This window comes from Carcharhinus amblyrhynchos, chromosome 12 (assembly GCF_965287045.1).
Source record: "Carcharhinus amblyrhynchos chromosome 12, sCarAmb.v2.hapA, whole genome shotgun sequence".
Lineage (NCBI taxonomy): Eukaryota > Metazoa > Chordata > Chondrichthyes > Carcharhiniformes > Carcharhinidae > Carcharhinus > Carcharhinus amblyrhynchos.
The window spans coordinates 43,045,184-43,073,009 of NC_137335.1; the positions used below are offsets into that span (position 1 = coordinate 43,045,184).

A 27,826-nucleotide genomic window follows, 5' to 3' on the forward strand; every position below is an offset into this window, starting at 1 on the left:
TTTGAAGGCGAGAAGTGAGGGTGTGGGGAGGGCCTTGGCAAGATGTTCATCATCATCAATGACATGTTGAAGACTCCGGAGAAGATGTCGTAGCTTCTCTGCTCCAGGGAAGTTCTCTGTCCTCTGTGTCCCTTGTTTGTCTTCTGAGGAGGTCAATGCAGTTTTTTTGCTATGGTATGTTGGAGCTGTCGATCGATGAGTCGAGCGCCATATCCTGCTCCTTTGAGGGCATCTTTCGGCGTCTGGAGGTGTCTGTTGCAATCCTCCTCATCTGAGCAGATCCTGTGTATGCGGAGGGTTTGTCTGTAGGGGTTGGCTTCTTTAATGTGTTTAGGGTGGAAGCAGGAGAAGTGGAGCATCATGAGGTTATCCATGGGCTTGCGTTACAATGAAGTGCTGAGGTGACCGTACTTGATGGATATGCATGTGTTCAAGAATGCAACTGATTCCAGAGAGTAGTCCATGGTGAGTCTGATAATGGGATGGAACTTGTTGATGCCATCATATAGTTGTTTCAGTCGTTGTTCACCATGAGTCCAAAGGAAGAAAATGTCATTGATGTATCTAGTGTATAACATCGGTTGAAGGTCCTGTATGGTGAGGAGGTCTTGTTCGAACTTTTGCATGAAGATGGTGGCATTTTGAGGTGCAAGTTTGGTCACCGTGGCTCTTCCGTGTATCTGGATGAAGAACTGGTTGTTGAAGGTGAAGACATTTATGGCCCAGGATGAAGCGGATGAGTTGTAAAATTGCATCTGGAGATTGGCAGTCCTCAGTGTTGAGAACTGAGGCAGTTGCAGCAATGTCATCGTCATGGGGGATGCTGGTGTAGCATGCTGAGACATCTGTTGTGACGAGGTCCCGGTTCAACTGCTCCGTGTGTGCTGAGTTTCTGTAGGAAGTCTTTAGGACATAGAACATTACAGCACAGTACAGGCCCTTCAGCCCTCGATGTTGCGCCGACCAGTGGAACCAATCTAATGACCCTGTAACCTAAACTCTTCCAATGTTATCCGTATGCCTATCCACTGACCATTTGAACGCCCTTAAAGTTGGCGAGTCCACAACTGTTCCAGGCAGGGCATTCCACTCCCTTACTACCCTCTGAGTAAAGAACCTACCTCTGACATCCGTCCTATAACTACCACCCCTTAATTTAAAGCTATGTCCCCTCATGTTAGCCATCACCATCCGAGGAAAAAGACTCTCACTGTCCACCCTATCCAATCCTTTGATCATCTTGTATGCCTCAATTAGGTCACCTCGTAATCATCTTCTCTCTAATGAAAATAACCTCAAGTCCCTCAGCCTTTCCTCATAAGACCTTCCCACCACACCTGGCAACATCCTGGTGAACCTCCTCGGCACCCTTTCCAATGCCTTCCCATCTTGCTTATAATGCGGCGACCAGAACTCTACGCAATACTCCAAGTGCGGCCACACCAGAGTTTTGTACAGTTGTAACATGACCTCATGGCTCCAAAATTCAATCCCTCTACCAATAAAAGCTAACACACCATACGCCTTCTTAACAACCTTATCAACCTGGGTGCCAACTTTCAGGGAGCTATGCACATGTACCCCGAGATCTCTCTGCTCGTCAACACTACTAAGAGTCCTTCCATTAGCCCTATATTCTGTACTCCTGTTACTCTTACCAAAGTGAATCACCTCTCACTTTTCCGTATTAAACTCCATTTGCCACCTCTTGGCCCAGCTCTGCAGCTTATCTATGTCCCTCTGCAAATTGTAACATACATCCTCACTGTCTACAACTCCTCTGACTTTGGTGTCGTCAGCAAATTTACTAACCCATCCTTCTATACTCTCATCTAGGTTATTTATAAAAATGACAATCAGCAGTGGCCCCAAAACAGATCCTTGAGGTACACCACTTGTAACTGAACTCCAGGTTGAATATTTCCCATCAACCACCACCCTCTGTCTTCTATCAGCTAGCCAATTCCTGATCCAAACAGCTAAATCACCCTCAATCCCATGCATCTGCATTTTCTGCAGTAGCCTACCATGGGGAACTTTATCAAACGCTTTGCTAAAATCCATATACACCACGTCAACTGCCTTACTCTTATCCACCTCTTTGGTCACCTTTTCAAAAAACTCGATAAGGTTTGTGAGGCACGACCTACCCTTCACAAAACCGTGTTGACTATCCCTAATCAATTTATTTCTCTCTAGATGATTATAAATCCTATCCCTTATAATTCTTTCCAAAACTTCGCCCACAATAGAAGTAAGGCTCACCGGTCTATAATTCCCAGGACGGTCTCTACTCCCCTTCTTGAACAAGGGGACAACATTTGCTATCCTCCAGTCTTCCGGCACTACACCTGTAGCCAATGACAACATGAAGATCAAAGCCAAAGGCTCTGCAATCTCCTCCCTAGCCTCCCAGAGAATCCTAGGGTAAATCCCATCCGGCCCAGGGGACTTATCTATTTTCATACTCTGAAGAATTGCTAACACCCCCTCCTTATGTACCTCAATCCCGTCTAGTCTACTACCTGGTATTGCAGTATTCTCCTCGACAATGCTGACCTTTTCCTGTGTGAATACTGACGAAAAATACTCATTCAGTGCCTCTACTATCTCTTCAGGCTCCACGCGCAACTTCCCACTGCTGTCTCTGACTGGCCCTAAGCTTGCCCTAACCGATCTTTTATTGTTGACGCACCTGTAGAAAGCTTTAGGATTTTCCTTGACCCTATCTGCCAAAGTCTTCTCATGCCCTCTTCTAGCTCTTCTTAACTCTGTTTAGCTCCTTTCTGGCTAATTTATAACTCTCCAGTGCCCTAACTGAGCCTTTACGTCTCATCTTTACATAAGCCTCCTTCTTCCTCTTCACCAGAGATTCAACTTCCTTAATACACCGCGGTTCCCTCGCTGGACCACTTCCTCCTTTAGTGTCACGACAGAAGCTGGGCGCTCTTTGTACAATGGATTTCAGGATGCTTTCGACGTAGCCAGAGAGGTTCTTGCACAGGGTCCCATTGCCTGATATGATGGGACGGCCAAGTGTGTTGGCCTTGTGTATCTTCGGGAGGCCGTAGAAATCTCCAACGCTGAGAGTATGTGGGACGAGAGCATAGAGGGTGCTCTGAAGGTCCGGATCATCCTCCACCACAATGTCTTCACCTTCAACAACTAGTTCTTCATCCAGGTACATGGAACAGCCATGGGGACTAAATTTGCATCTCAATATGCCAACATCTTCAAGCACAGGTTCGAACAAGAACTCTTCACTGCACAGGACCTTCAACTGATGCTATATGCTAGATACATCGATGACGTTTTCTTCCTTTGGACTCATGGTGAACAGTCACTGAAACAACTATAAGACGACATCAACAAGTTTCATCCCACCATTAGACTCACCATGGACTACTCTCTGGAATCAGTTGCATTCTTGCATCTCCATCAAGGACAGTTACCTTCATTGTACTGCAAGCCCACGGATAAGCCCACGATGCTTCACTTCTCCAGCTTCCACCCTAAACACGTTAAAGAAGCCAACCCCCATGGACAAGCCCTCCGTATTCACAGGATCTGCTCAGATGAGCAGGATTGCAACAGACACCTGCAAATGCTGAAAGATGCCCTCATAAGAACGGGATATGGTGCTCGACTCATCGATCGACAGTTCTGATGCGCCACATCGAAAAACCACAGTGACCTTCTCAGAAGACAAACATGGGACATGGCGGACAGAGTATCTTTTGTCGTCCAGTACTTCTCCGCAGCATAGAAGCTATGACATCTTCTCCGGAGTCTTCAACATATCATCAATGAAGATGAACATCTCGCTAAGGCCGTCCCACACCCCCCACTTCTTGCCTTCAGACAACCACATAACCTCAAACAGACCATTGTCCGCAGCAAACTACCCAGCCTTCAGGAGAACAGTGACCACGACACCACACAACCCTGTCACAGCAACTTCTGCAAGACATGGCAGATCATCGACACGGATGCCATCATCTCATGTGAGAACACCATCCACCAGGTATAGGGTACATACTCTTGCAACTCGGCCAACGTTGTCTACCTGATACGTTGTAGGAAAGGATGTCCCGAGGTTTGGTACATTGGGGAAACCATGCAGACACAATGCCAACAGATGAATGAACACCGCTTGACAATCACCAAGCAGGACCGCCCTCTTCTTGTTGGGGAACACTTCAGCAATCACAGGCATTCAGCCTCTGATCTTCAAGTAAACGTTCTCCAAGGCAGCCTTCATGACACAATGCAGAATCGCTGAGCAGAAACTGAAAGCCAAGATCCACACACATGAGGATGGCCTCAGCCGGGATCTTGGGCTTATGTCACACTATCTGAAACCCCCACAACTTGCCTGGGCTTGCAAAATCTCACTAATTGTCCTGGCTGCAGACGGTACACACCTCTTTAATGTGTGCTTAACTGTCTCTCCACTCATGTTGTTTGTACCTTTAAGACTTGATTATCTGTAATTCCAACCATTATTTTGTAAATTGAATTTATATCTTTATATACCCTGTTTATGAACAGAACTCCCAGTCACTTGATAAAGGAGCAGCACTCTGAAAGCTAGTGGCTTGTGCTACCAAATAAACCTGTTGGACTTTAACCTGGTGTTGTGAGATTTCTTACTATGCTTACCCCAGTCCCATGCTGGCATCTCCACCTCAAGGGTAGATGCTAATAGGCTACTTGCTTGGCTCATGTCAAGACCTCAATGAAACAGTCTCAGAATAAGAATTGTCTTAATAAAAACAAGACAATTTTTAAGATTGAGATGAGGAGAAAATTTCTTCATTAATTTGCTATCCCAGAAGGTGTGGATGCCCAGTTGTTGAGTTTGTTCAAAGTTGAGATTGATGCTTGGAGTCGAGCGGAATAAGGAAAATGGGAGTCAGTCAGGAAGGCAAAGTTGAAGTCAAAGATCAGTCATGATATTGAATGGCTCAGCAGGCTTAAGACATTGTGTGGCCTACTCCTGTTCCTATTTCTTTTGTTCTTATAAATGGCTTCTGTTTTTGCATCATTCCCTCATTGCACCTTGGAGTGTTATAATCAAATATTTGATTATCACTGTTGCTGTTTCTGTCTATCCTCTGAATGTTTTGCTATCTTGGCATTGTAAAATTGTACCCATTAATTTGTACTGCTCATTTCTCTGCAATAAATTGTAATGAGTGAAAGGTTGAAGTGAAGGAGCGGAGATGTTCAATTCATTGCATACTCTCAAAGGTTGAAGAGTAAAGATTTAAGAGTTCAAGAACACCAATCTTTAAAAGTTAAATAAATTTAGTTAAATGGTTATTGTAAAAGTAAAAAGAATCTTGGATATTATGGACAGAGCAAAGCCATAAAAACAGCATTAGTTAGGCTGCAGTTAGAAGTTGGGTGCCCTATGTTCAAATGGAATTCAGAATTGTTCTGAGTCCATCGCTGAAGATGCTCATGGAATCTCCTCCTATTTAGTTAGTTGCGCACTGCCATTCACAACTGTATATGATAACTGTAAAGTTATGACCTGTGTGGACAGTACCTTTTGGATTGCTGTGGAATTAACTGTGTAAATGATCAGATTGTAGGCCTTTTGACAACTATTGTGGTCAGAATTTATTTATTATTGAACTTTGGCTGCCTATTTGCAGAAATTTATGATATCTGTTGTTGTTGGGCAATATCAGGGATTGTGTCTTTTATATTTTAATTTATATGTCCATTCATCTTTTAATTTCAGTGTAATGCATGAGGGCTACATAGAGCAAGCCGAGAGAACAGGATCCATCAGAGGGAAGGAAAGGGTTAATGCCAACAGATAATGATTAACGCATGCTATCAACTTCTAATGTGCAGGAGATTATTCCGAATTATCATGACAATGGGAGAACTGGCATTAAGACAACCAGACTCCATGTAGTTTAAGGAGGGTATAGTCTTCTGTAAAACATGATCATGTAGCAGAGGGGTGGAATGCTTAACACATCATTGTAAATCGGTTGGGCAAATAACGCTTTGACGTTATAATCGGTAAACGGAACTATCCAGAGCACTGATGAAATTGTACTGAACAATGCAGTCTGCATAACAAGATTAGAAGAACTATTTTGTATCCAATTTGAGGAATTCATATACTAATGTAAACCTTTGTGACTCGAAAAAGTATAATAACCTGTACCAATCCACCAGGATGTGGAGATGCTAGCGTTGGACTAGGATAAGCATAGTAAGAAGTCTCTCAACACCAGGTTAAAGTCCAACAGCTTTATTTGGTAGCACAAGACACAAGCTTCATCACTTGATAAAGAGGCAGCGCTCCGAAAGCCATTGGCTTGTGCAACCAAATAAATCTGTTGGACTTTAACCTGGTGTAGTGAGACTTTTTACAATCTACCAGGGTCAGAGAGGACTCACAGGCAATCTGAGATTTCAGGCCGGAGTGCATCTCTCCCTAATGCATGTAGAATAAAAACTTTTCTTGAAGTTCGACACGGTCTTCAAGACTTGACTCATTTTATTTCCCTCCATTAGCAATGTATGATTTGAATTGTTTGTTTTTATTTTCACAGACCTCAGAGAGTAGTTCATGGCATGCAAAATACACTGTTCTAACCTATCTTCAAACCATGGTGTTCTACAACCTATTTGTTTTTTTGGACAATGAACAGGCAGTCCGAGATGTAAGATGGCTAGTCATAAAGCTCTTGGAAGATGAGCAGTTGGAGGTAAGAGTAATCACATTACGGAGAAAAATAGTGGTAAATATTAATCCAACCAACAAAAACAGTATTTTAGTTCTTGTATTCACCCCAATTATAAAATGTATTGTGTTGTTAATTGTTTATGTGCAAAAATTATGTTTGCATGTCAGCTTAGTTTAATTGATAGCACTCATCTATAAATCAGATGATTCAAGCCTGGCTCCCAGAACTTGAAAACCTGTTTAAATAAGTTTAAAGCACTTTGTTCTTTGTAGAACTGTTTAAAGCATTTATTTATTGTATTTACTGCTTTAAGAATTCTGAGGGAGTGGTTAGAAGGAGTTGTGGGCCAGCCAGCTTTAAATCAGTGCCAGGTTTAAAAGGAGGCCTGGTGTAGACAGTGGGCAGCGTCTGAGCGGGCAGCGGAGTGAGAGGGAAGTAGAGTGAGCAATTAGGGCTTAATATCAAAAGGGCTTGAGAGAAAAAGGGCCAGGTGAGTTCGTGTGGAAATTTTCAAAATTACTGCAGTGAATAATGGAGGGGCATGTGATGTGTGGTTTCTGTATGATGTGGGAACTGGTGGACCCCAGGGTCCTTCCCAGTGATCATGTCTGCAGTAAGTGCAGGTTGCTGGAGGAGCTCCAGCTCAAGGTAGATGAGCCGGCCTCTGCGCTTCAGACACTGACACTCAAGGGGAGAAAGGGTGCCATTGTCAATGGGGTGCAAGTAACATCCACCCCCCCTAGACTGGCTAACTCTAAGGGTCAGGAACAAGAGGGGTCTGCTGAGAGGAGGAAGGAGGGTGGGGAGAGGAGGCCTCAGCCTCTCAAGTTGCATAACAGGTTTGAGGTTCTTGCTTCCAGTCTGGACGAGAACGTGGGAAGTGAGGTCGGTGAGCAGACTGCACACGGTACAGTGATGCAGCGGGCCATAGGCAAAGAGAAGGGGAAAAGGAACGTAGTTGTAATTGGGGATAGTGGGGTGAAGGGTATTGACACTGTCCTTTGTCACAACGACAAAGTGCACAGAAGGGTGTGTTGTCTGCCTGGTGCTCGGGTCCGGGATGCCGCATCTGGGCTGCAGAGGAACCTGGAGTGGGAGAGTGAGAATCCGGTCTTAGTGGTTCATGTGGGTGCCGACGACGTAGGCAAAATGCAGACTGAGGATCTGGGGAGGAAGTATGAAAAGCTGGGAATGGAATTAAAAAGTAGAACCGACAAGGTGGTCATCTCTGGGCTACTGCCTGAACCGAGTGCAGACGGGCGTAGGGTTGATAGGATTAAGGAAGTGAATGGGTGGCTCAGGGATTGGTGTGGGAGGAATGGGTTTGAATTTATGGGGCATTGGCACCAGTATTGGGGTAGGTGGGACCTGTTCAGGTGGGATGGGGTTGGTCTGAACCGTGCTGGGATCAGAGTGCTGGCTAATCGTGTAAAGAGGACTGTAGACAGGGCTTTAAACTAATTGGGGGGGGGGGGAGGGTGTGAGGGTAGGTGACATTACGGGGTCTAAAGTTAAGGAGACGGTACAGGTAAGGATAGAGGTCGAGGATGTCCCAATAATAGAGGGAGTAAGTGGCGTGAGTATGGTTGGTGGCGTTCCAGCAAATAAGGATGTCCCAATAATAGAGGGAGTAAGGGGCGTGAGTATGGTTGGTGGCGTTCCAGCAAATAAGGTCCAGGTGAAGGCTGGGATGAAGGTGCTTCATCTGAATGCGCGAAGCATTAGGAATAAAGTGGATGAGTTGGTGGCGCAGATCGACACAAATGGATATGATCTGGTGGCCATTACAGAGACGTGGCTGCAAGGTGACAGGGACTGGGAGCTGAATGTCCAGGGGTATCAAGTGTTTAGGAAGGATAGGCGGGAGGGAAAAGGGGGTGCGTAGCTCTGCTGATTAAGGATAGCATCAGGGTGGTAGCAAGGGATGATATTGGAGCCAAGGAGCAGAACGTGGAATCGTTGTGGGTAGAGATTAGGAACAGCAAAAGGAGGAAGACGCTGGTGGGTGTCGTCTATAGGCCCCCCAATAATGATCTGGAGGTGGGGCGGGCTGTTAACGCGCAAGTAAGTGCGGCGTGCAGGAATGGGACGGCCATAATTATGGGGGATTTCAATCTGCATATTGATTGGTCGACCCATGTTGGACGCGGTGGGCTCGAGGAGGAGTTCTTGGAATGCTGCCGGGATAGTTTCCTGGAACAGTGTGTGTTGGAGCCGACGAGGGAGCGAGCTATCTTGGATCTGGTGCTATGTAATGAGGCGGGTAGAATTAGGGAACTTGTGGTGAAGGATCCTCTTAGGGAGAGTGATCATTGTATGGTGGAGTTTCTGGTGCAGATGGAGGAGGAGAAAGTGGGTTCCCAGACACGCGTCCTTTGTTTGAACAGAGGGGAGTACGGTAGGATGAGAGAAGAATTGGCAAATGTGGACTGGGGGAGCGCATTGGAAGGTAGGTCTGCTGAGGAGCAGTGGAGGATCTTTAAGGAGATCTTTCTTGGTGCTCAGCAGAAATTTATTCCAATGGTCAAAAAGGACAGTAGGAGGAGAGGTAATAAGCCGTGGATAACGAAGGAGGTGAAGGAAAGTGTTAAATTAAAAGCGGAGGCGTTTAGAGTAGCTAAGAGTAGTGGGCGAGAAGAGGATTGGGAGAGGTTTAAATGTCAACAAAGATTGACAAAGAAGTTGATAAAGAAGGGTAGGAGAAACTATGAAGCTGGGCTAGCGCTTAATATAAAAAAGGATAGCAAGAGTTTTTACAAATATATAAAAAGGAAGAGGCTAGCTAGGGTGAACGTTGGTCCCTTAGAGGATGAGAAGGGGGACTTAGTGGTAGGGGATGGGGATATGGCTGAGGTCTTGAATAACTTTTTTGTTTCGGTCTTCACGGAGGAGGACGTGAATAATTTGCCGGATGTTAGAGATGGAAAGCTGGTAGGACTGGAGGGTCTCGATGACATTACTGTTACTAGCGAGGTGGTGCTCGGCAGACTGGAGGGGCTGATTGTGGACAAGTCCCCAGGACCGGATGGAATGCATCCGAGGGTCCTGAAAGAAATGGCGGAGGTGATAGTGGATGCCTTGGTGGTTATTTTCCAGACGTCGCTGGATTCCAGGGAAGTGCCGGAAGATTGGAAAACGGCTAATGTTACGCCGTTGTTTAAGAAGGGTGCCAGGCAAAAGGCGGGGAATTATAGGCCGGTTAGTTTAACGTCTGTTGTAGGTAAAATGTTAGAATCCGTCATCAAGGAGGAAATAGCGAGGCATCTTGAGGGGAACTGCTTGATAGAGCAGACGCAGCACGGTTTCGTTAAAGGGAAGTCGTGTCTGACAAATTTACTGGAGTTCTATGAGGATGTGTCTAGGGCGGTGGATAGAGGAGAGCCGGTGGATGTGGTCTGTCTTGATTTTCAGAAGGCGTTTGACAAGGTACCTCACAAGAGGTTATTGCAGAAGGTAAGGGGGCATGGAGTTGGGGGTAGGGTGTTAGCGTGGATAGAGGACTGGTTGTCAAATAGGAGGCAGAGAGTGGGGGTCAATGGGTGCTATTCGGATTGGCGGTTGGTGACTAGTGGAGTGCCCCAGGGGTCGGTGCTGGGGCCTCAGCTATTTACCATTTATATAGATGATCTGGAGGAGGGAACCGAGTGTAGGGTGTCGAAATTTGCTGATGACACCAAAATTGGTGGAAAGGCAAATTGTGCGGAGGGTGGGGAGAGTCTACAGAAGGATCTAGATAGGCTGGGCGAATGGGCCAGGAACTGGCAAATGGAATTTAATGTTGGCAAGTGCGAGGTGGTCCACTTTGGTAGGAAGGATTATTACTTATGTGGAGAAAAACTGCAGCAGGCGACAGTACAGAGGGACCTCGGGGTCCTTGTGCATGAGTCGCAAAAACCCAGCTTGCAGGTGCAGCAGGTGGTCAGGAAGGCGAATGGGATGCTGGCCTTCATAGCAAGGGGGATTGAATATAAAAGTAGGGAGGTCTTGCTGCGGCTGTGTAGGGCATTGGTGAGGCCGCAGCTGGAGTACTGTGTGCAGTTTTGGTCGCCGTACTTACGCAAGGATATTTTGGCCTTGGAGGGAGTGCAGAGGAGGTTTACTAGGCTGATGCCAGAGTTGAGGGGGTTGAGCTATGAGGAGAGGCTGAATAGATTAGGCTTGTACTCGTTAGAGTTTAGAAGATTGAGGGGAGATCTCATTGAGACATATAAGATGATGAATGGGATGGATAGGATAGAGGTGGAGAGACTCTTCCCGCTCAGAAAGGATAGTAGGACTAGGGGGCATAGCCTCAAGATAAAGGGGGGGCGGTTTAGAACAGAGTTGAGGAGAAACTTCTTCACTCAAAGGGTGGTGAATCTCTGGAATTCTCTGCCCGTTGAAGTGGTGGAGGCTGCCTCGCTAAATATTTTTAAGACGCAGGTTGATGGGTTTTTGATGAGAGAGGGGATTAAGGGTTCTGGGGAGAGGGCGGGAATGTGGAACTGAGCCACGACAGATCAGCCATGATCTTATTGAATGGCGGGGCAGGCTCGAAGGGCTAGTTGGCCTACTCCTGCTCCTATTTCTTATGTTCTTATGTAACTTGAGCATGTAAATTTCCCATATCACTGTTGGGGAGGCTTGCAATTTATTAATTCATTTGTCGTTTTTGCCAGTTGTCCCAAAGCTTCTTAATCCTAAATTACAGCTGGATTAAAGAATGTACTCTTTCACACTAAGAATATGCCACTGTAATGACAAACACTTCCTGGAATTGCAACGGAATTAAGATATCAGACAATAAGTTTAATGTGTGTGATATCCTTGAGTACAGAAATATATTTAAACATTTAGGAACTCGGTAAATATATATAGCCTGAAATATTAAAGGAAAATTGTACTTGAAATATAGTCTGAAACCTGACGATTGGCACAAGAGGTTTTTGGTTCATTTCATTGTTTGTTGAACAGGATTCTCTTGAAAAATATAAACTCTTTAGCTGACTATATTCTTTGCTGGTAACAGCTTTTAGCTACACAATTAAAGGCCCATTATTACATCCTTCAGTAGCCTTAGGTCCAAATGATTCTTGGGATTGTGTCTTGGGCCCAGTCATCTTCAGCTGCCTCCTCAATGACTTGTCTTCATTCCATTTGTGGCACACAAGTAAGATGATGACTGCCTCCAACAAGAGAGAATTCAACCGTCTCCTCTTGAGATTCAGTGGCGTTACTATCGCTGACTCCTGCACTGTCAACACCTTGGAGGTTACCATTGACGAGAAACTGAACTGAATCAGCCACATAAATACTGAGAGTACAAGAACAGGTTGGAGGCTGGTAATTCTGCAGCAGGTAACTCACCTCTTGACTCCCAAAGCCTGTTCACCATCTGCAAGGCATAAATCAGGAATGTGGTGAAATACTGTCCACTGGTCTGGATAAGTGCAGCTCCAAGAATACTTGAAAAGCTTGACACCATGCAGGAAAAAGCAGTCCACTTGATTAACATCCATCTAACACCTCCTCGAATATCAACGTTCCCCACCACTGATGCCCAGTGGCAGTGTGTACCATCTACAAGATGCTGCAGCAACTCACCAAGGTTTCTTTCCAAACCTCCAATCTCTACCATGTAGAAGGACAAGGGTAGTAAAATGCATGGCAACACCATCACCCGCAAGTTCTCTTCTAAACCACACACCATCCTGACTTGGAACTAGATGACTGTTCCTTCACAGTAGTTGGGTCAAAATCCCGGAACTCCCTCATGGTGCTACCTACACCATAAGATCTGTCACAATTCAAGAAGGTATTATCTGATTAGAATACTTAAAACTTATTTCCAGATATTTTCCCTTTGTACTGACACAACAGAAGAACAGAAGGTCAACTCAGATTTTACTTAAATAAAACCTTTCTCTTTAATTAATGCTTTAGGTACCAATACTCAGCATAAATCTACATTAGTTGCAACACTTTAACTCACTCACTTTAATTCATTTAACTTCAACCTTTTTAGCTCATTTAGCTTTAACTGTTTTCACTCTAGTTTAACTTTAAATCTAATTTTAACTCATTTAACTTTAACTTTTGACTGAAAACAAATATTACCTGCTTGAACGAATTGGCCAGGTTTACCTTGGGCATGCATCTTCCTCATAGTTCCTTTGTCTTCTGAAGATGATCTTAAAGCCGTACGTTACTATTGTGATTCTTGAGTTTCTGCTGAGAACAAAAACTCAAAGTACATCTTATATCCTAAACTTTGTGCGTTATTCCAGAAGGTTTTCTGGCACCCAGCCAATGATACCACTGGAAAATGGTCACAATGTTTAATTATAGCCAGTGGAGTTACTTTAAACAATTCCCAATGTTTATATCAAGCTGCATGTAAATTACATAGCTTCACCATATATGGTAACAGTGACTCTGCGATGTATAGCATCAGTCCAAATGACCATCCTTATTTGGTCAACACAGGCAGGGCCAGGTCACTTGCTGCAGTCTTCTCTGATGCAACTTGGCTAAAATTTCCAGTATGCTTGATTCTTTTGTTACTGTTGACATTGCCATTACCATCCGGCCACAAAGATGACTCACCACCACCTTCTCAAGGGTAATTCAGGATGGATAATAAGTGCTGGTGTAGCTAGCAACATCCTCATGCCTTGAACAAATGAAAAAAAGCCTCTGGTTACAATTAGATGGATAACATAATCGGGCGAGAGCAGTCCCATCAGTTAGATAATGATGAAGAGGTGTTGGAGGAGTGCAGTATGACCAACTGTGTCAATGATGGCAGATTAATAGAGGAGATTGAGGAACACTTTACCTTTGTCACAATCATGTAGGATATCATTGTGACTTTGGGGAAAAGAAACATTCTGGCATTGGCAGAAATCTGACTGGAGGGATTCAAGTTGGAATTCCAGGAGAAAGACAGATTTTGGAGGCAATAGTACACTCAAAGCCTTTTGAAGATGGTGAAGTGGTTTGCCTGGACATTGGGTTCAATGGTTAAGGTGATGACAGCAAAGTTAAAGGAGAAAGGGACAACACTTGAAGAATGCGCATTGTTAATGATATCTACTCTGGGGGCTCTGAGGGGAATTTGGGTGCCAGCAAGTTAGTGGGAATAGGATCGAGGAAGCAGAAGAGGGCACGAGGTGAGATAAAAGAGAAACTGGAGAAAAACATGAGTTCACGTGCAGGGCCTTGGGGGTGTTGGTGCTTTAGAGGAAATTTGGCCTGTTGAATGAGAGGAAGGGAGGGATACGGCAGAAGCAACTGATCACATGGTCTCGATCTTGATGACAGGATGTTCATGAGCTCCTCACTTACTGTTGGATGTGAGGGCAGAGGAGGCAAAAGAGAAGATATAAGAACAACTTCCTGCTGCAGAGAAAAGAAATCAACGTTACCTTTGCTTTCTGGTATGATCCTGAAATATTGAGCAGTTTTAAGGGGTGCTGAAATGTTGGGCTATGCAATGAAGTGTTTCAGACTAAAAATATTATTGCTCAAAAGCAAGAGGTAGGAAATCTGAAATACTCAGTAGGTCAGTATGGACAGAGAAGCACTTCAGCTTGTTGACCTTTGAGCATAACTAAATTATTCAGCCTTGTACGTATATTGCATAAATATCATTTCATGAACCATGTACTTCCACAATACTGGAATTATGTAAAACTACTTGATCATTTTTATCTGTACTTTAATTGGTAAAATCTTCATTCTCAAAGAAATTTATCTAGTACTTATCTGATTTACCGATAGAGTACTTCTAATCTCTAGCTTTGTTAATTTTTTGTCTTGTTGCTATTAAATTGACAGTCTTGTTTCAAGAAAAATAATTTGGTTGCATGTCTCACCATTTTAAGACTTTCCCAACTTCTCACCCCCAATTGCCTCTCTTTAGTCAAAAGCAAATTAGCGATTCAACTAGGTTTGTGTTCTTGGGGTGCCTTCTATTTTTGTGTGCATTATTTTGAGAGTTCCACTCAGTATATCAATTAAATACTGAAGGAGTGCTGTATAAAATTAGAATATTGTAAACATGGTCTTGCCACTTAATTATAGGACAGAAACTTCCATTTGGAAGAACAAAATAACAGATTGAAGCCTAATATTTTAAGTAGTTAGGCTGATATTATAACAGTTTCTGTAACCTGTTTAGAAAATGTCAGTTTAATTCAGTTAATTATTATATAACTTGGGGATAGTGGGGTAGAAACGAACACCATAAGATATAAATATTGCATGACAACAGCCTTGACTCTGGACTGATTGCAAAATACATTTGTTGCTAAATGTAACTGAGGTTTGCTAGTTACTTGCAATGACTTGTTATAATTTTACACTTCTTCATTTTTAAAGAAGTTGTTTTAATTTGAATGTCGTACATTGGAACCCATGAGTCCATTGTACTGCAGTAACTCTATTTAATTAGCATGACATGTGCAGCATCATTCAGTGCCTTACAGGGCATCAGAATATTGTGTTCATGAATTTAAATTCTAATCTGCAAGATTGAATGCAAATGCAGTTGAGAACAGTTTACAGATTAAGTTGATGAATACTCAGTATAAACATTTGCAGTATATTTTTCTTTTGAGACAATTTTGCGGAGTCTGTAACAAAGATGTTATGTTTGAAATTACATGAAAGACCATGTTTATCTACTTGAAATTCAGGAAATTTCAGTCAACCTAAACAGGTCATTTTTAAGTTCTCAACGCGTCCACTGTGAAACAACCCAAAATTGCAGTAGTAAAATTACTCCAATGTTAGGATTGATTTCACCCTTTAATAATGAAGCACCAAAAACAGTTGTGTAAATTAAAATATTTTAAACATTTCACCTTGACATCATCAGGGTGAACTCTTCACTTTGCTATTACATACACATGAACAAAATGAGTGTCAGCATAATATCTCTACTTGTATCTTGTCCAGTTATGAAAGCTCCTACACAGTGAAAGTGGAATCAGTGATGGTAAAAATCCTGTGTGAAGAAGGAATGTTGCAAGAGGTTGGTCGGGGGAAGGGGGTGCGGGGAGAGCGATTCACACAAGGAGAAAGGCAGAAACATGTTTAAGGACTTAACGTTGCAAATAGCACTGTGGTAAGCAATATGAAGCTGGCAATCGCCTAAAACTGCAGTACATACTGAAGTGAACTCATAAAATATTAATTCTGGGCTTTGTAGGAAAGGACATGAATGATGCAGAATGGTGTGTCAGGCACATTTTGTGAACACTGGGTATTAACTGATGAATTTTTTTTTGTAACTGATCACAGGCAAGAGAAATGGCTGCCACTACCCTGAGTGGTCTGTTGCAGTGTAATTTCCTGACTATGGATGGCTCCATGCAGAGTCACTTTGAACAGCTCTGCAAGACTAGACTTCCAAAGAAGAGGAAAAGAGATCCAGGCACAGTGGCAGATACAATTCCTCCTGCAGGTAAGAAGAAGTACGTTTATATATCTGAAGCTGACTTTTAACAGGGAAAGTAATCATTTATGCTTTGCATCTCGTTTCCCCCATTTTGTTGTTTCAAAGGTGAGCATGCAAGTGAGCAAAAGTTAAAAGCCTCAATAAGTTTCTTTACATATGCAAATCCAACAAATAAAATTTGTATAACTCTTTTCATCCACCTCTGTAGATTTGGTTCGCCGACATGCTGGAGTATTAGGACTAAGTGCCTGCATCTTATCAAGTCCATATGAAGTGCCAACTTGGATGCCACAACTTCTGATGAACCTCAGTGTTCACCTAAATGATCCACAACCTATAGAGGTAGAAAGAAGCTACTCTTAAAAGACATTATGTTCCATTACATACACATGAACAAAATGAGTGTCAGCATAATATCTCTACTTGTGTCTTGTCCAGTTATGAAAGCTTCTACACACTGTAAGTGGAATCAATGATGGCTGAAGTCCTGTGTGAAGAAGGAATGTTGCAAGGGGTTGGTCAGGGGAAGGGGGTGCCGGGAGAGAGATTCACACAGGGAGAAAGGCAGAAACATATTGTGTTGGTGACAGAATTGTAAATGCACCAGCTTATTTGGTCATAAGTTAAGATTGAATAATCAAAAACCCAAAATTAACTATTTTGAATCTCAAGTAAGAACTGCAAATTTTCACTCATCACCTAATATTGAATTGTACAGGGGTAGATAAAACAACTTTGATTTTCTGGTATGGTTAAATTTTACACCCAAGTAATTTGAAATTGACAATACATTGTTCTGAATAGAAGTGTACCGTTCTATCTAAGTTTAATGCACAGTTTTAAGTACAGTTTTGCATATATGCAGGGATTGCAGTTGTGAGGAATATAAAATGGCATGTCATTTAAATTTATCAGAACATAGACAATTAAGGGGAAAAATATTTGGCAGTAACATTTCTTAAATGCTAGAGAAGGCACAAAGTATTTCAAATCCCGATGATCTTTACCAAGGTTGAGGGAAGCAAATAAGGATTTTTTTTAATAAAATGTGCAGGAAACAGAAATCCAAGGTGAGGTCTTAGTTTGTAGAGAAGTGAAAATTTCTCACTAGTGGAGATGGTGCGATGTATAGTGGTTGTATTATGGGCTGCCCTCTCTGCTCTGTCATAGCACATCTTCCCAAAGGTCAGCATTATAACATGTCCGCAAGTAAATGTTTACCCAAGTTTTAGGCTACTTGTCACTGAATGTACCACCCTTATGCTCCATAATAGCTACAATTGCTGTTGTGAAAGATGGTGCAGCTTTGTATCTGCCTCTCTGGTAGCCAAGTCTCTGACGAAAGATAGTTCCGTGGAGTCATTGCCTGCCGTTTAGATATGGATGATAAAATCTTGTTGCTCATTGCTTAAGCAGATGTGATGATACTGTGCCTTTAAGAAATGTATTTATATTGTACTTTTTTTCAAAAGGGTCGTTTTAAAGTTTAGCTGTTTTACACAGTGCCAGTTTGTCCAGACACTAGGCCTAATAATTGATTTTAGCTAGGGATGAGTTTGTTTCAATCTAAGTTAATGCATTTTTTAAAAATTTTTCCCCTGGGGTTTGAGTAGGATTTTGTTTATGTTGATTGGCAAGAGGAAGAGCCGAGGGAAAAGCAAGCAATTACTGCCTGGTTCTGAAAGAAAGTTAAATCTCCTGGGATCCGGGGTGATGTATCTAATGGATACAAAATTGGCTTCTTAACAGAAGCCAGATGTGGTTGTAGAGAGTTGTTTTTCAAACTGGAGGCCTATGACTAGCGGTGTGCCTCAGGGATCAGTGCTAGGCCCAATGTTATTTGTCATTTATATCAATGATTTGGATGAGAATATAGGAGGCATAGTTAGTAAGTTTGTAGATGACACCAAGATTGGTGGCATAGAGGACAGTGAAGAAAGTTATCTCCAATTGCAGTGGGATCTTGATCAATGGGCTGACGAATGGCAGATGGAGTTTAATTTAGACAAATGCAAGATAGTGCATTTTGGTAGATTGAATCAGGGCAGGACTTCTCAGCTAATGGTCGGGCTTTGGAGAGTTACAGACTAAAGAGATCTAGGGGTACATGTTCATGGCTCCTTGAAAGTGGAGTCACAGGTGGACAGAATGGCAAAGAAGGCATTTGACATGCTAGGTTTCATCGGTCAGAACATTGAGTACAGGAGTTGGGACGTCTTGTTGAAGTTGTACAAGACATTGATGAGGCCACACTTGGAATACTGTGTGCAATTCTAGTCACCTTATCGTAGGATATTATTAAATAGAAAGAGTGCTGAAAAGATTTACTAGGATGCTACCTGGACTTGATGGATTGAGTTATAAGGAGAGGTTAAATAGACTCGGACTTTTTTCCTCTGGAACATATGATGCTGAGGGGTGATCTTATAGAGGTCTATAAAATAATGAGGGGCATAGACAAGGTAGATAGTGAATATCTTTTCCCAAAGATAGGGAGTCTAAAACTAGAGGGCGTAGCTTTAAGGTGAGAGGGGAGAGAAACAAAAGTGAAAAAGAGGGGCTCTTTTTTCACACAGTGGTGAGTGTCTGGAACAAGCTCCAGAGGTAGTAGTAGAGACGAATACAATTTTATCTTTTAAGAAGCATTTCGGTAATTATATGGGTACGATGGGTATAGAGGGATATGGGCCAAATGCGGTCAATTGGGATTACTTAGGGGTTTTAAAAATAAGGGTGGCATGGACAAGTTGGGCCAAAGGGCCTGTTTCCATGCTGTAAACCTCTGTCTCTGTGTTCCCTAGTACTTCTGGGAGAAATAGGTCTCTTTGTTTTGATAAAAGCTTCCTAGTGCATCAGAAGAATCACATTAATGTGAGGATAAGGTATTTTACTCCAGGCCCATTTCTACTGACAAAGTAGGAAGCTTTTACCAAAACAAATTTTATTTAACAATTCAGTTTAACTATAACAAATGAATTAGCATAATTCTTGCCAATTGAAATTCTTAAACATGACAAGATACAATTCTTAACTGCTAACCTATATCTATTAGTTCCAATTCAAACAATATTCCTCTTATAGATTTAAACTCCTTTTCAAAATCAGTTAGCCATACACATGCCTACGTGTTTGGACTTGGGCTACCAGTCCTCGAGCCTCCAGAACCTTTCTGGAGAGAGTGACAGACAGACCTACTTCTCATAGCAGGTTCCAAACAGCAGCCTCCAGAGAGAGAAACAAAGACATCTCTTGCTTCTTTCAGAACTAGGCAGTAACTGCCTGCTTTTCTCTGTTATCTCAGTAGCTCCTCTTAAGCACATGACTGTCTCTATCAAATCAATTTAATCAAAGCCTTTCTCTGAAACCCCAGGTTAAAAACCAAATAAACAAAAATGTATTAACTTAGATGAAAACAAGCTAAAATTAGTCATTAGCCTGGTTCTCAGCAGCTGAGCTGTCTGGTGCCCAGACAAATCAGCATTATGTAAAACAGAGCTGAATTTTAAACATACCATTTTACAAGAAACATGATATAAATACATCTCTTAATGGCACAGTGTCATCACACCAGGCAAAAATATTTATAACCATCTTCAGGTAGATGGTATTTCTCAGCCACCTCCTCCTGAGTGCCCCAACATCACAGTTGCCAGGTATCAATTTGATTCCCTCCTGTGATATGACGAAATGGCTGAAGGCACCAGATACTGCAAAGGCTATGGGCACTGATTGTCCTGGCAATAGTACTGAAGGCTTGTGTTCCAGATTTACCTGTACCCCTAGACAAGTTGTTCCAGTGCAGCTAAAACACTGGCATCTCCCATCAGTGTAGAAAATTGCCCAGGTATGCTGTGTACGTAAAAAGGTAAAATCCAACTTGGCTAATTGCTACCTCATCAGACGGTATTAGTTTTCAGCATAGTGATGGAATGTGTTTTCGACAGTGCTATCCAGCAGTGCTAACTCCAAAATGACCTCATTGTCACACAATTTGGGTGCCACCAGGTTGGGGGCGGAATCTGCACTGATTTAGAGTTATACTGAGTTACATAAAGGAAAATAGTTGTGGCTTTTGGACATGAATTATTTGCTATTCCAGAACATCACTACAAGAGTTCTTTAGGGCACTGTCCAAGGCCCAACCGTCTTCAACCCCTTCACCAGTGACTTCCTGCCATTGTAAGATCAGAAGTAGGGATGTTTGCTGACAATTGTTTAGCATCATTCACAACTTCTCAGATACTGAAGCAGTCTATGTCCACGTGCAGCAAAACCCATATAACATTCATGCTTGGGCTTATGAGTAGAATGGCACAGTGCCAGGCAGTGACCATCTCCAACTCTTTCCCCTTGACATCTAGTATCGCTGGATCCCTAGCAGTGCAGTTTTGAAGTGTAGCTCTAACACTAACAGCTCTACACCGTGCAGGATAAAAGCAGCCCCCTAAATTGGCACCCTGTCCACCACCTTTAACATTTACTCCCTTCCACCGTCGACACACAGTGGGAGCAATGTGCACCTACTACAAGAGGCACTTCAGCAACTCACCAAGGCTCCTTCAACAGCAACTTCGAAACAATGACCATCTAGAAGGACAAGGGCAACAAATGCACAGGAACACCACCACCTGCAGGTCACTCTTCAGGTCACACAGCATCCTGACTTGGAATTATATCATTGTTCCTTCATTCAAATTTTGCAACTCCTTCCCTAACAGCACATGAAACACCCATGAAACAGCAGCGGTTTATGAAAGCAGCTCACCCACCACCTTCTCGAGGGCAATTGGATATTGGCCATAAATGCCAGCCTAGCCAGCAACTCCTGTATCCTGTGCAAGAATATTTTTTTAAAAAAGGAAATGTAAGATTTTTTTTAAAAATTGGCATTTTTAAGATCTTCCAACAATTCACTACCTGAAGGAATGAAACTCCGCACTTTTTGTTATTCATTTTCAGGGCCAGGAGCATTAATTACCAGTCATGATCCAGCATCTTGCACCAATTTGCAGGGTATCCGCCCTCTCAGCAAGTTGCTGTTTAATTTGCACCTTAACAGTTTGTGTTGTTCAGATGCTGTTATTTTTTCAATAATTTCCAGCTCATATTTTTCAATTACATGTTGAGATTGATTCATCTTTGGTCTATTTTGTTCATAAGAACCTACATCTATATACCTTGCTGAGGTGGTTAAAATGCTTTTTTTTTTGCAGATGACTGTGAAGAAAACATTATCCAATTTCCGAAGAACTCACCACGATAACTGGCAAGAACATAAGCAGCAGTTCACAGATGATCAATTGGTGATTCTTGCGGACCTCCTTGTGTCACCATGTTATTATGCCTGAGGAGGTATAACAGCTATTGAAATCAAGTATTTATAAAATACAATAATTGTCCTGTAGATTGCAAGTAAGAAAATGTTGGATTTTGGGAAGGGAGTGGGTTTGGTTTTAAGATTGTATCATGAATGTTCTTGTGTATTGAGCAAAGTTTTAGAAAATTCCATTACCACATTACATTTGGAATAATAGTTGGTTGGAGTGTAGCATGAGCCTAATACAGTGAAGGTGCATTGCTTAAAAACCTACAAGAACTGAAGTGATTTTACTGAAGTCACATGAACTTCAGATGTTTTGAAAAGCACAATTTAAATTAGTGGACCTGTTATAATCTGCATATGTTTGTAAAATCTATTTGTAATTTACTATGTTTTTTTTAATTTCCTCTTTCTCCTCTCTCCAAACTGATTACTGTTTGAATTCTATCTTTGTTTAGATAACTAATTAAACTGCGTTTGTTTGTACTGGGAAAGTAAATGCTCCCAGTCAGGTATAATATGCATTAAATGAAGGCTAGTGTTTCCTTTGCAAGGTTCTAGAATAAAGGAGGTGAGGCTACAGTAGAGAAAGCTCCCGCCTTTGAGTTTTCAAGTTATCACCAGGCAACTAATTAATATTGCTGCTTTGTGGTGCATTTTTTGCCAAAACACCAATGAGTTTTAGAGGCTAAATCTGTCATAACGGCACAGTGTGTAAGAGCCAACATTTCTGATTAGCAGAGGAAATTTCTGCAAATATAAAAATTACCAATGACTGGATACTGTTATAAACAGTGTGTGTTTTCCAAGGCTCTGGATCTTTGGATCAGCTTTTTCCAAAGCACCTGTTTGCATTTAAAAATCAATAAAATGCTCCCGGGATGGTTGTTGGCTGGCCCTGTAACCCATTGGAGTGGCTCAAGAGAACAGTGAAGGCATAAAACTGCTGGTCTCCATTAAACCCAAGATGAAAAAATTACAGAGCTTTTCTGATAGGTTGAAGAGGAATAAGCTGCACTTCGTACAGAAAGACAAATGAAAAGAGATGTGCATTGACAATAATATGTTTTTCATAATCCAAAAATATACTAGGATAGGGAATATTTTATGGTGAGGAAAAGGGATGGTTTTAAGTGTTCAGCCAATATGTTGCTGTCCCTATAAGAAGGCATGCTCAACCTTATTCTAGATAATAAAAGAGAGAAAATAGAGTATCATGAGAAAATGGTGACCACAGTGTATTTGGGTTCCATAAAAAACAGAGAAAACGGTAACTAGCAAAAAGAGAGGCATTTGGACAGGTGACTGAAAGTTCAGCCAGAGATATGGGTTTTAATATTTGTGAAAGATGGCAAGATTTAGGGAGGAAATTCCAGTGCTTAGAATCTAAAGAGCTGAAGATATGGCCACCAATGACGGGCACAGAAAATAGAGTAATGCATAAGAGGCCAGAGTTGGCGGAATGCAAAGTTCTAGGGCTGGAAAAGGTTACAGACATAAGAAGTAATGAGGCCATGGAAATTTTTGAACGTAAAGATGAGAATTTTAAAATCAGGGCTCTGTTATACTGGGTGAATGGGATTGGTGCAAGTTACGGTATGAGCAGTAGAGTTTCAGATGTGGTTAAGTTTTTATGGAGGATGAAAAAATGGGAGGCCAGCCAGGAAAGTATGAGAATAGTAGATCAGGAAGTAACAAAGGCATGGATGAGGGACAAATACTGATTGAGTTGTATTTTTGTTGATTATCTATATAGATTTCTGTTTTCTTTGTAGCTACTCTTTAGTCAAACATAATTCTTATAATAGTTACCCTCAAATATTATTTTTGGTTTGTTAATATGGTTATGGGGGATCATTGATCTAAATGTCTGCTACATTCTTGATTGTCACAGTCCTTGGAAATATCAATACAAAAATAACATGGTAATGGGTAAAGTGTGTAAAATAAAGAAGTAGGTAGCCTGAGATTGAGTTGGCAAACATTGTTTGTCTAATCTGATGGCTTGTGTGGGCTTAGTTGTATGTATCTCAACATTGTCCTCTGGCAATTTGATGAGGACCAACACTGGTATTTATTGTAAAGGTATCCAAGAGGAGAGTAGTGGCACAATGGTTTAGTAAATTTTCCTTTCACTTCCCAAACTAGTTGGTTAGAGAGCTAATCCCGGGCATATGAGTTATTTTTAAAATGAGTGTGGGTAGTCTCAACCCACTTCTTGGTGGATATGAGCTCACAGCACCAAACTGATCCTAGTTTAGCACTGCTGTGAGCTATGACTCAGTCAGAGCAGCCTTGCCTTTGAATCAAAAGGTTGTGGGTTGGGATCTCACCGCAGAGACTTGCGTATATAATACGAGACAGACATTCAGTACCATGCTTAGGGAGCACTACACACAGTACCATTTTCATAAAGTGATTAATGGGAGTCTGCCATCGGATGGATGTAAAAAAAAAAAATCCCCTGGCAATATTCAAAGAAGAGTAATAGAGTCCTCTTGATGTCCCAACTAACATTTGTTTTCAGCAAATGCCTAAAACAGATTACCTGGTCATTTTTGCATTGCAGTTTCTTGACGCTCTTCTGTCCCCAAGTTAGCTGTTGTGTTTCCCAAATTGTAATAGTGACTATTCTTCAAATGCATTTAATTAGCATAAAATGTTTTGGGACATTCATGAGATTGCAAAAGGCACAATATGAAAGCCACTCTTTTTTTTTAAGTTGTTTGTTGTCGTGAGAGATGACATAAAAATGGCTAATATGGGAGTGAATAATATTTATTATGGCGTGCTGTGGAATGCTTTACCGAAGATGAAATTAGAGTTTCTTCCTCCTTTTTGTTCACTGGTTTTCTCCACTCCTCTCCTGGAATGTTTGATACCTTACTGGAATATGGCAGTCTTTGGTACCTGACTGGTGTGGGTGTCAACAAATAATTTGACCAGAACTGCCACGGTTGAACGCATCCCTGTTTAAGCCCAACACTTGAATGCAAAGTAACAACTAGGAGTGGAAACTTTAGCAAATTTCACCTGATCACTTTGTTCAAACAGCCATATTGAATCAATGAGTGTAGTGATTTTCAATAGTAGCCTTCAAGAGGGAATTGGACATATAGTTAAAGAATAAGAATTTCATGACTGAGGAAAGAGCAAGGATGTGATAAAATTTCCGCTTGAAAGAATTGCTGCGGACTTGATAAGATGAATGGCCTTCTTCTGAATTCTATGATTCTATAATTTTTTTTACAAATTATGAAATAAAAATAATCACGCTTAGATTGAATGGAAAGAATATTGTCAAATATATCAACAGCAAAACATTTTAACAGGAGATACAACAGGTACAAATAAAGTATATTCCAACACAACAAAAGGGAGGGGGGAAGGTGCCATGAATTGAAAGAACAATTAGGTCAAATTCAGCACTTAAAAATGTTTAACGATAAAGAAAGCTAGGAGAAATATACTCTATATCATAGAGCAATATATTGTCTAAAATCAGCTTAATCCCCAATAGAGTCTCAAACTTCAGCTTTTGACTATTCATCTCCTTCCTGTCCGCTGATGATCAAGATGTGGAGATGCCGGCGTTGGACTGGGGTAAACACAGTAAGAAGTCTGACCACTTCTGTTGTCAGACTTCTTACTGTGCTCATGCCCAAGACACACTCTTCTAACCTCTGCCAATCTGTAATCAAAGTAAATCATCTCTCCCTTCATATGGTGCATGTTTGGCCTCGTGTTTCAGACTGAAGATGGCTTGTTGCAGGCCCTTTTTTTAAAAAATTGTCATCTGTGCCTGTGTCAACACCAGACTAGACTATTCTAATGTTCTCCTAGTCAGCTTCTCATCCCCCATAAACTTAAGTTCATCCGAAGTTTTGTTTCCAGGATCCTATATTGCTCATAATGTATCATCACTGTCCTCACTGATCTTTATGGCCTTGTTTGTTCCTATCCTTTCCTCTGATTGCCACCATCTTTCCTCATTTTACCCCACCACTTGGCAGCTGTATATCATTGGAAGAAGAACCAAAGAATCACTATGGATACAGAGGCAGGCCATTCAGCCCATCAAGTGGAATCCACTCGAACTCTCCAAAAGAGCATCGTACCCTATTGTTTTTAAATCACCCATCATGAAGCACTCTGGGTTGATTCTTGATTTTAAAGGTTCTGCATAAATGCAAGTTGTTGCCTTCTAGATTATGAAGGGCTATTGTAAATGGTGAGGGATTGGTTCCACTGGTCAACAGGACAGTAACAGCAGATAGAAATTTACCGTATTCATTAAAGGGAAATAAAATAGACATCTTGACACAAGTTATGGTTAGAATGGGGAATTCTTTGATAAATGCCTTTGAACCAGAATCCATAATTGTTTTTAGAAAATTGAATCAACTAGTTTTTTTTTTAAATAAATATTAATTGGTATGGGGTTTGGGAGTAAGAGGAAAAATACAAACCCAAACTTAATGGGCCAAATGATCTTGTTTCTGTTAAGCAATATCCCATGATTCAAAGGTACTTCCTCTCTTTTTTAAATCCCCATTCTAGACAGAAAGTGTGTTTCTCTTTTAATTCTCCCATAATTTTTGTGATTTTGGTAACTCAGTAAGTTTACTGAATATGCACTTTGATTCAGATTCATGAGCAAGTAGGTTGTGATTTTGAAATATTAGTCCAAGAGATGGTGCTTTCTATTTTCTACTGAATTTGGCAGTGTTTCAAACTCATTTGTAATTTTCAATTCACAATCTGCTGCAATTTGATATTAATATTTTAATTTTGAATTGATTTATTATTGTCACATGTATTAGCATATAGTGAAAAATATTGTTTCTTGCAAGCTATACAGACGAAGCATCCTGTTCATAGAGAAGGAAACGAGAGAGTGCGGAATGTAGTCTTACAGTTATAGCTAGGGTGTAGAGAATGGTAAATGAATGTGGATAAATGAAGTGTACAATAGCTGATCTAATGAAATTAATAACTCCCATCAGTCATGTGAACAAATATTCTGTGTACAGGTACACTCTCTCATAGAGAACAGTGCTAAGTGGCAAATAATGGGATAGAGAAGAAGGGAGTAAATATTGTATTTCTGTTCCAACTTTAAACCTAACCTGCTTGTCTTTGATGTTTGGAATTGGACCAATTTAGATCTCACAACGTTTTCTCTTCTTTATCTCTTAGACAGTAGGAGTTCTGTTGACACTAACGGAAAGGAGTGTTGGTGCTACTACTAATGAACAAAGGAGAACATTTGTTTTGTACATATGCCTGAGAATCCCAACAACTGTATAAGTCTTCTGAAGAACCAAGAAGCTGCAAATACTGACTTTTTTGTTCCCTTAAAGATATGTAAATCTTTTCCAGTCTAAATACATAAGAATTCACAACAGCAGAAATTCTGTATGTATGTAAATGTTTAGTAGAATTTTCACTAATATATGGACAGTTTTTTTGCTTACTTACAAAAAAATTGTAATTAAACAAAAATCATTCTGCTGAATTTGTAAAATTCTTGTACAGTTTTTGCTCAAAACATCTTCAATTTCTTGACTGCTCTTATGACAGCTCTGCTGGCTATTTCATAACTTATATTTAGAGCTGTAAAAGAAATGTAAAAACTGTAGAAACAGGAGACTAGCTAATACATTTGTACAAAATGTAATCTTCAAAGACCTTGTGTTGTGATCTTTGTTGTTGAGTTTCATTGTAGATGCAATGGTGTAAACTTAATAGTGGTTTTGTCTTCAGATCATGTGCTTTACTCGTGTAGGGCTATGCTTTCAAAAATGCATCTTAGCCCTCAGGTTTGCTAAACTATAGAAGGTTTATCATGCTGCTGATCTTGGTGTGTTTAAATAATTTTAAATTGTCTCAATATCTTTAGTCTTTTTATCCAATTATTTTATCTTTATTTGCTTCCTTGGTTGTTGAGCATTTGTTTATACATAGTTTGGTGGCAGCATCAAATGTACAATCCTTTGGATGATTAGCATGATAAACTATGGGTAAAAGGTCAGATCGTATTGCTCATCATAACATGTCAAAGACTTAACCACTATATAGGGTAGTGCCAAAAAAGTGATTTTTGATGTACTATTTGGTTATTTTAAAACCAATAAATGGATTGTTTGTAACAAATTTGTGTTGTTTTGTGAGATTGAGTGTAATCTTTCTTAAGAATTGTATGTTTATAATAAAAAAGTATTTATTATGAAACTTTTTTAAGATATCAGTATAGATTCTGTAGGAAGACTGAATTTTTCCTTATTCTGTCAGTCTTCACATGGTTCAGAAAATCATTCCAGAGGACAATTTATTCAAATCTCTTTG

At 41.1% G+C, this 27,826-nt stretch overlaps 1 protein-coding gene across 2 annotated transcripts in view; it reads left to right on the forward strand.

The window, feature by feature from the left end:
* The window catches only part of LOC145350944 (proteasome activator complex subunit 4-like), a 156,884-nt gene extending 129,170 nt beyond the window's left edge, over nucleotides 1-27,714 (forward strand). For both annotated transcript variants that reach the window (XM_080200453.1, XM_080200454.1), the window contains 5 exons: nucleotides 6,582-6,737; nucleotides 16,002-16,164; nucleotides 16,367-16,500; nucleotides 21,372-21,510; nucleotides 26,678-27,714. In XM_080200453.1, the coding sequence (XP_080056579.1) occupies nucleotides 6,582-6,737; nucleotides 16,002-16,164; nucleotides 16,367-16,500; nucleotides 21,372-21,506 (588 nt within the window). In that variant the 3' untranslated portion in view covers nucleotides 21,507-21,510; nucleotides 26,678-27,714. The remainder of the gene's footprint in view (nucleotides 1-6,581; nucleotides 6,738-16,001; nucleotides 16,165-16,366; nucleotides 16,501-21,371; nucleotides 21,511-26,677) is intronic.
* Nucleotides 27,715-27,826: the final 112 nt, after the last annotated feature.